The sequence below is a fragment of the Micrasema longulum genome, unplaced genomic scaffold (genome assembly GCF_059751315.1).
Source record: "Micrasema longulum isolate JH-2025_06_02 unplaced genomic scaffold, ASM5975131v1 h1tg001296l, whole genome shotgun sequence".
In the NCBI taxonomy this organism is placed as follows: Eukaryota; Metazoa; Arthropoda; class Insecta; order Trichoptera; family Brachycentridae; genus Micrasema; species Micrasema longulum.
The window spans coordinates 35,451-44,537 of NW_028278483.1; the positions used below are offsets into that span (position 1 = coordinate 35,451).

At 34.0% G+C, this 9,087-nt stretch overlaps 1 protein-coding gene across 1 annotated transcript; it reads right to left on the reverse strand.

Moving 5' to 3' along the window:
- Positions 1-3,165: 3,165 nt before the first annotated feature.
- Phf5a (PHD finger protein 5a) lies at positions 3,166-4,522 on the reverse strand. The gene is made up of 3 exons (XM_088234870.1): positions 4,228-4,522; positions 3,953-4,143; positions 3,166-3,865 (listed from the first exon to the last, which is right to left on the reverse strand). Exons 1-3 carry the CDS (start codon positions 4,277-4,279, stop codon positions 3,773-3,775), a joined length of 336 nt encoding a protein of 111 aa, XP_088090996.1. The 5' UTR covers positions 4,280-4,522; the 3' UTR covers positions 3,166-3,772.
- Between the last annotated feature and the right edge of the window lie 4,565 nt (positions 4,523-9,087).

Sequence of the window (9,087 nt, forward strand, 5' to 3'; positions counted from 1 at the left end):
AATGAAGCCAAGTAATTTCAGTGATTTATTTACTATGTGCTTGTTGTAAGCATGTTAATTTATAGTCCAAAATAACTCTTAAATCTCTGATGGACTTAACTACATCAATTTTGTAGTTTTCTATACGGCACTTGAAGGAAATCGGTTGTTTTGTTCTATGAAATGTCATTATTCTGCATTTTTTTAATATTCAGTTCTAATCTGTTGACTTTGCACCATTGGTTAAAAGAGTTGATGTCTGATTGAAGAAGAAAAAAGTCTTTTAAAGTTTGAATTATTTTAATAATTTTGCTATCATCCGCGAAGAGCCAAAAGCAAGAGTTTCCTACCAGTAAGATAAGAATAAAATTGGTATAGCGAGAGTGTAGCAACAATTTTTTGATAATATATCTGGTATACCATCGGGGGGTCTAGTAGTCTTTTTACTGGTTAATTTGTTCATAGAAAGGAAAACATCATTACTAGATATTGTGCAACTGTTTAGATCTACAGAATTAGAAAAAAGCAATGGGAAAGTGCAGCATGGAGAATTATTTTCTACAAAAATGAATGAGAAATGAGTTGCAAAAAGATTTGTAATGCCAGCACCATTAGTTGCTCATTCGTCATTAAGGAACATAATGGACGGTATACGATGACCACTACGCTTATCCAAGACAAACTTCCAGAACTTTTTTGGGTCTTCGTTTATTATTTGCTCAGTGTTGTTAATAAAAACACCAACAGATTTTTGTTTCGCTTTTACAATTTTTCTCAATTGAAAAAATATTTGGTATTTTATTAGGTTGCCAGTTGATTTATACAATTTGTGATTTTTTTTCCAAATATTAAATATTTATTTGGGGCTTTGTGTTTTAACCCCATCTCCATCATAAATCCAAGATACTTTAGGCAAGTTGTAATCTCCACATATTAGCACAGAACTCGCATCAGTGGAAACTCACTCTACTAATTCTGTATGGACCTTGTAAGTATCAATAGACGAAGAACGTAGCATACAGACACAACCAATTATAATTTTCTTGGAACCAACTAAAACATATAATATAATTTGATCTGCAACATTGCTAGAAGACTCAACGGTGTAACAAGAATACAACTTATTGACACATATCATAACACCACCGCCTCGATTTTTATTTGAAGCTGCTGAATGATCACAACGAAATACATTGTACTCAGTTAGTCAAGTTTGGATGACATGATATTGTCAGATAACCAGGTTTCAGTAAAAAAAAATAGAAAATCGTATTAACATCCTGTAGAAAGATTACATCTCAAGGTATTTAGCTAAGTGTTTATACCTCGAATGTTCTGATAATAAATAGAGAAACTATGTTAGAGATTCAGACGTTTTAGTTTTGGACTAAAAAACAATCTGTGACAATTTTCTTGTTTCGGCAGATTGACACGCGGGGCAGTCTCTAGTTCCCGTTATGTGGATGGCAGGTTTTGTAAAGAATTTGCATGTAGTACAAACCGGAGACTAGTCAGGGCTAGGGCAGGCACCACGGTTACGTCAGAGTTTGGCACAGTGGGAACAAGTAGGTGAGTCAGCGGTGCATCGAGATGCTATGTGGCCATAAAGTTGACAATGACCGCATCTTAAGTAATCGACCCAGTCTCCGACTTTGTGTAATTCCCAATCAATAGCCAACTTGGAGAAGGAAACCAAGGAGTGAAGCACCGAGGGAGGAACACTAAATATAACTGTTCGAGGGCCAGATTTAAGGAACATTATGACTTGTTCATGTCAGGAATTATACCCAAGACCTCTCGCAAGGTAGGCAACTGAGCTGACCATTAGACCATGAAGCGGACAATATACATAATGTTATAGGGCAAATTATTTTCTAAGTTAGATTAAAACTGAAAATTAGTCATATTTTATAAAAATGAGCATCAGCAATAAATTTAACAAACTGATTCATAAATTGCTTTAAAAAGTGTCAATTTAAAACTAAACCATCATAATGAAGAATATTTTGAGTTTGTCCAAATTTTTGTAGACAAGGACTGGATTCAACTCCCTGGGGAGCTGTTTATATTAACATATTACAACAGAGATGAAGAACATTTAAGAGAAGGTAATATAGAAGTCTAGGCATCTACAGGGCTTATGACCTGTCAATGGCTGGTTTAAGTGGCCACTTTACACACTGTGTAACATTCACCATTCTGCCTATATTTGAACATCTATATTCCTTCAATTCTTTCATCTGTTGATGTTTGTGAAGTTAAAGAGTTGAAACCTTTATTTATGCGGGTGAGATTCGTCTAATTGAATTATTTCACCTACATACCATACCATAATGCTGGCATAAAATACAATTTGGTAGGACAGTAAAAAAAAATCAAAAAAGAAGGAAGCATGGCTAAATTTGTCAACTGAGTTGAGCTGTTTTTTAGGACACACTGTTCTAAAAAATGTATACGAAATTACTTACTTGTTTATTTTTATTACACTATACTTGTTTTTATTTGGTATAATATCCAATTGCATTTAAGTTACTGGCAAATACGCATTTTAAATATTTTTTTATTTCTTCTTTTTTTGCGATAATACGCTCAATTTATTATTTATTTTACTTTCTTGCTTACCGTAACACTGTATTTACTATTTACTCTGTGTGCTTTACAGAATTTATTTTCTCGGCTTATATCTTTGCATTTTTAGTTTTTACGCTTACTGTTTTTTCTTGGTTCCCTTCATTATTTATTGTTTTTACTTTGTATAAATTTTTTATTTCATCTTTTCTAATTTTTATAACTAATTTCACATGTTTTTTCTGTATATTTTGCGTTTTATTTTTAAGAATGTTAGCGTGTGTTTTCATTTTTGTAAATGCCCCTCGGGCGTAACGAACAAAATAAATAAATATAATTATCATTACATAAGAACAGTGTCAAACAGGATGTGTGCGAAGGAAAGAAATTGCCGAAGGAAAGAGGAAAAAAAAAAGTTTCCAAACAGTAATGAAAGTGGATGTACGACAACAGTAATGGGCAAAGAGGGAAAATTAGTGACAAATGATGAAAGTCATCGTTGCGAAGTGGCCGTGGTGTGCGGATTATCGTCGGATAGGTCGAGAGGAACGATATAATAGGTATACGGAGTTTGTCCCGACGGTAATACTTCAAGGAGGCATATAAAACACACGAGAATTCATTTTATCGAGTGCATTTTTATCAGCATTATTCAAAAAACTTAGACACTACTTAAAGATTAGTCCATTTTAATAACTAAATAAATACAGAATAGTATGAACATAGAGTACACAACTCCTCTTCGTTTAATTCAACAGAACAAGCACATTGACTTATGCAATAATACCAACCTATTTATTATTGTCTTCATTAGTTTGTTTTATATATCATACTTAAGACAAATCATATCTGGAAAAAAGGTTTAGCTACGGTAAAGATTTAAAAGGCAGTTTTAAGGAAAGATAATATTAGGATCACCAATTCCAACATATTTACAATGTTTAATGAAATAAAATACATATAATTGGTTCCTTGATTCCGACAAAAAACGCAATTTGAATTTACGAGCAGGATAGCTATTCATATTACAACAGATTGATTCCCGGGTACAAACACGGCATAAGCACAGCGATGGTGAGGATCCAGAACTAGCGGCTTTCGTAGACAATACGACGTCAAGAACATTCCACACTACGGCGACTGTAAAAGATGGAATTGCGGACAAATAGAAATAAAGCCTCCGAGTTCTTAATTATTTTTTTTGTAGAATATGCGGAATACAGCCCTAGTTGAACTTTTTAAATCCATATTTTTTTCTTTCGTAGTACAGATCTGTTTTGGAGCTTCCCAAGTTGACGATCTTGGGGCAGCCGTCTCTCTGAAACACAAGAAGCGGGTCAGCGGGTGAAGTGAGAGATGAGTACTCGGATAAGTGCCGGTTCTGGCTACGCGTACAGGTACTCACGTCCTTCTCCTGGATGGTGCACTCCTTGCAGTAGTAGGCGTCCGACACCCCGGGACCGCCGCAGATGACACAGCGGCCTTGGTACGAGCCGTAATTGCACTCGTCGCATATCCTGACCAGAGTGCATGGCCTGACGTAAGAATCGCAGATAACGCACTTGCCGTCGCATTTCTCGCACAATCGGCCGATAGCTGTAATAAATAGATAGGTATCCGATTACATCCATCAAAAAAATATAATTATTATCATAAGATTGAATATTTGTAAATTCTTACCGACGCCGGGTTGTTTCCTACAAAAAATTAAATCTGGGTGATGTTTTGCCATTTGGTATTAATTATTACAACTATTTATAGCGACTCGTAAAACTCTACACGAGTATTGCTATGCTAACGATATAATGGACATAAATACAGAGAATTTATTGTAAACAATTAAAAACATTTAGGTTAGCGCGGGCCATTTGATATAACCCGTACACAGACCATAGAAAATAGAAATTACATACATTTTATGACATGTTGCAGGGATGCAATAACGCCACCTATACTTTGGTTACTGCACTATACCAACAACCACAAACTATTTAGTTAGTATTACGGATTGTCTATGGCTTGCGTGTAATATTTCGATGCGATTTTCATATTCGGCTTTGAATTTGAATTTGAATATTGAAAATTCTAATAGGGAAATATCGTATTCTACTAATATCGATAAAAATGTATGAAATGAATTTAGAATAATTAATTGTATTTTCAAAATCATTGATATTGTGGAGAAATGTTTTCATAAATAAATTTAATAAAAATACTTTGCTAGAAAAATGCGATGTTTATGGCTTTGGTTGTTTTGACGTCGAGATTCGCGATAATGTTCCAAACAAATTTCAATGGCCAGGAAAAAATAAACATGAATAATGACGTATTAGGGGCGTGGCCAATGAAATGATCGTTTTAGCGGGAATTCAAAATTAAAAAATTCAAAGCATTTTTTATGCTACTAATGATTCGATTTTTTTACTGGACAGTATTTTATATACTTTTATAATAAATGGAAAATGAAAAATATGTATGTTATGCGGTAGTTTAGTTATTCGAGAGATAGATGGCGGCAAGGTTGAGAAAATTAAAATGAGATTTGATTATCTTGGAGGCTGTAAAAATGAAGTTCTGCGTTCGCGCGTATGACTGGACGGAAGCTGTCCGTCTCTCCGCTAACTAAGAGGAAACGGGAACATCCACCGAACGGAAACTTGAAACGGAAGATCGCGTCTTCCCGGTGCCGTATCGGATATGTGGAGTAAAAGTTAATTCGCCATACGTTTCCCTGTTTTTAAATCCCCGGCATGATAATATTATTTTAATTCTAACTAAATGAATTTAAAGCCCAAAAGAATTTTATTTCTACAAAGCCACGAAAAACTCGAAGCTTTTTAAAAATATTTAAGTTTAATAAAATGTCTTATCATATTACTTGGTATATTTATTTTGAATAAATAATAAAAATTAAAGGTTATTTTTGCCAAGAAAGTCAAATAATTCTCAGAAAACAGACTTGACACTAATTTGACTGGAGATCAAAGTCCGGTGCATTCTTTTGTCTCTCAGCTCTGAAACAAATAAATAAAACTGTTTTATGACTTACTAGCTTTTTGACTAGCGGGATTTCTCATGGTAAAAAGTATCCGATATTCAAATCAAAATTTGTTGCAACAAAGGGGAAAAAAATTGAGAAGGGAATATGGAAGTCTAGGTATTTACTGGGCTTACGTACTGTCATTGGCTGGTTTAAGTGGCCACTTTACAAACTGTGTAACATTCACCGTTCTGCCTATGTTTAAACATCTACATTTCCTCAACTCTTCCATCTGTCAACTTTTGTCGGTCGGTTGATAAATTAGTTGATAGGTCTTGACTAGGATACTAGATTTTGAATAAGTTGATTCTAGGTTTTCGTCTTGAATAGTTTTTTTTTTTTTCAAAGGAATAACCCGCTAAGCCTCTATTTCGAGGCTTGTCAGCAGTTAGGATAGAGGGGATATGAAAGGAGGTAATGAAATATACACCACAACACCCAAACCAATTGAGAAAAAAATCTTTCTTGAATTTTTTTTCTTGCAACTGGCGGGAATCGAACACGCGACGCCAGTTTCATAGTTGGCCGTCTAATCAACTACGCCACGGCCCCTGTCGGCGCCCGAGTGGTGCTAGGAATGGAGTGAATTTATGATCAATGATTTATATTTTTTGGTCCTTATCGGTTTGAACAATTTGGCTGGTAGAGGAGTGGTAACGGTTCTGGTTTTTCCGATCGGACTTGTTTCTTCTGGTTGACTAACAAGCTAATGAACTAACATACCCCATCGCCGTCAGAATTGGGAAAATTTGATTGAGGGTGACAAACACATTGACTGTATATACTTGACTGGTTGCTCTGATGGCGATCGGCGCATTGAAAGCAGTAAATGTAAATTCAAAAAATAAAAATATGCGAATCTTTTGGAAACAAAGATTTTTTTTTTTAATAATTAAATTTACCGTTCATTAAATCTAGAGATAAATAAATTGTTTTTCCAATGTCCGGATCTGAAAAGGGGCCACAAGACCTTTAAAACAGATTCGGGTAAGTGGGTGGGGGCTTTCAATGTTAACTGTACTAGAAGCTTAGAGTATATACATCTACTAGAAGGTTATATTAATTCTTTAAATATTTGAAAACTTCGCCGCGTTTTTCCCGATACTATCAAGGGTTGACTTTATAATGAATAATGAAAATACCGGCTTATTTTACGGGAAAAAAGGTTTTAATTAGAGATGAAAATAATCGACCAAATTTACTAATCGAATGAAGGAAATAATCGAACTAATCATTCGAATGAATCATTTATTTCCGGTATACCATAGATAATAGACACAGAAATTTATTCAAAGACAAACTCCGTTTTTCGGGAGAAATATCCATGCTTTGGGAATGTTAGGTACTTTTTTTTCCTTTATAAGAAAAAGAGCCTTCTACCAAAATGTGATAACATCGGCCAAAAACATAGTGACATAGATTTACAAATTAAAATTAAAAACAACACAAATATAAAGGAATAACAATATGAACACAAGCAAAAACTGATACCTACATTGTATGAAAACTTAGAGTTGGCTACATTCTAGAATATTTTCTAATGTTTTGAATTTTTATTTTACTTAAACTAATAATATTATATGAAAAACAGAAGTCACGTTCTAATACGGATTTTATTTCTAGAAAGCCAGGACGTGAATATAAAAAAAGTCGTGTGTTTATTGTGTGTAACCCTAATAAAAAAAAATTAAAAAATATTTTTTTTTTAAAAAACAAATTAATACTGATTTTCAAACAAACAAATGGGAAAATGGAGACATGGTTTGAAAATTAAAAAATACCACCCGTAGAGCAACAAATTATAAACCTGCATAGGAGGTGATTTTCACAAAAATGGCGCTATATAAATTATCCAAACATTAGGTACGTCAGTTTGTTTTTTTTTAAACTATGGCAATAATAATAATGTAAACCATGATCCTTACTTTATTATAATAAGAATATTTACATGGGTATTATTATAGTCTGTGGTTATCATTACTTGACATAACCTAATATTTATCTGCCAAATAAAGGATGAAAATTAAAATATTTTTGTTTCATATTTATTGTTTAGGTCCTTATACCCGTATGCAGAGACAAACCTTAAGGTGAGGAAAGTACATTCTATTGTCTTCACCTTCGGGTTATTCTCTGCATTTGAAATTAGAATGTACTTTCCTCACCTTAAGTTTTGTCTCTGCATACGGGTATTAGAGTATATACTTTAGGTCACGCATGTAAAACTACAATCAGCTGTTATTGTGTTGATATTTCAGATCGGATGGATTTAATATAAATTTTATTATTATTAAGTACACAAATAGGCTAGCAGCTGACCTATAAACAAACGTCACTTTATTTTATTGTTATTGTAAAATGATGCACTTTATATATTAATTATATTAATATACATTTTTATTTTATCTGTGCTGACATAACTACAAAAAACAAAAGCATTTTATTTCAACTATCGCGTCCGCCAGATCCCAGCACCCATTACGTAATAACGAATTAGTTGGCGATGAAAGTAGTCGATGAAAGTAGTCGGCGTAGAGCTCGCCCATTGGTCCATTTGTAGTCGAATGAATTTAACGCACGCCTATTGGTCTATTTGTAGTCGAGTGAATTCATTAGTTTGGAAATTACTAATTCATTCGATATTCGGCGTGAGACTCGCCCATTGGTCTATTTGTTGTTGAATGAATTTAACGCACGCCTATTGGTCTATTTGTAGTCGAGTGAATTCATTAGTTTGGAAATTACTAATGTATTCGATATTCGGCGTGAGACTTGCCCATTGGTCTATTTGTAGTCGAATGAATTTAACGCACGCCTATTGGTCTATTTGTAGTCGAGTGAATTCATTAGTTTGGAAATTACTAATTCATTCGATAGTCGGCGTAAAGCTCGCCCATTGGTCTATTTGTAGTCGAGTGAATTCATTCTTCTTTTTCTTCTTCGTATTTTCATGGCCTTTTCACATCTCAACTTGGGTGTTCTGGCCAGTGTCTAGTATTTTTTTTTTTACATATATACCCATGTGTTAGTAATATAATATGTACAAGTTAGTATGTTAGTATTTAATATAATATATACATATAATGATAAAACATATTTACAGCTTTACGCCATTTACAACTACATATTTACATAGGATTTTAAATACACGAGGGGACAGGAGAGTTAGAATATGAATAGGGAATGGGATATTAATATCAGAGAGGTCGGATAGGAAATCAGGATAACAATCATTTATGGGGCCTCCAAAAAAAATATGGTTTAAATCTTCCTCATCTAGCTGACATTCGCAAATGGCAGAATCCCGGACATGGATTCTGAACAGGTGAGAACCATTGCAGCAGTGCCCAATGCGCATTCTGCATATGGAGGATGTCTCAAACTTGTTCAGAATCACTTTGGAAAACCAAGGCTTTTCTGTTTCATTTAGTTTCAGTCGGAAAAGATGTTTACCCTTGGCTTGGGAAGAGGCTACCCAATATTCTGAGTGAATTCATTCG

Excerpts from the sequence above, each read along its gene's own strand:
- Phf5a (XM_088234870.1), bottom strand. The coding sequence starts at position 4,279 with ATGGCAAAACATCACCCAGATTTAATTTTTTGTAGGAAACAACCCGGC. Across the intron at positions 4,144-4,227 it reads TAGGAAACAACCCGGCGTCG|CTATCGGCCGATTGTGCGAG; the intron begins GTAAGAATTTAC and ends TATTTATTACAG. Across the intron at positions 3,866-3,952 it reads GCACCATCCAGGAGAAGGAC|AGAGACGGCTGCCCCAAGAT; the intron begins GTGAGTACCTGT and ends CTTGTGTTTCAG.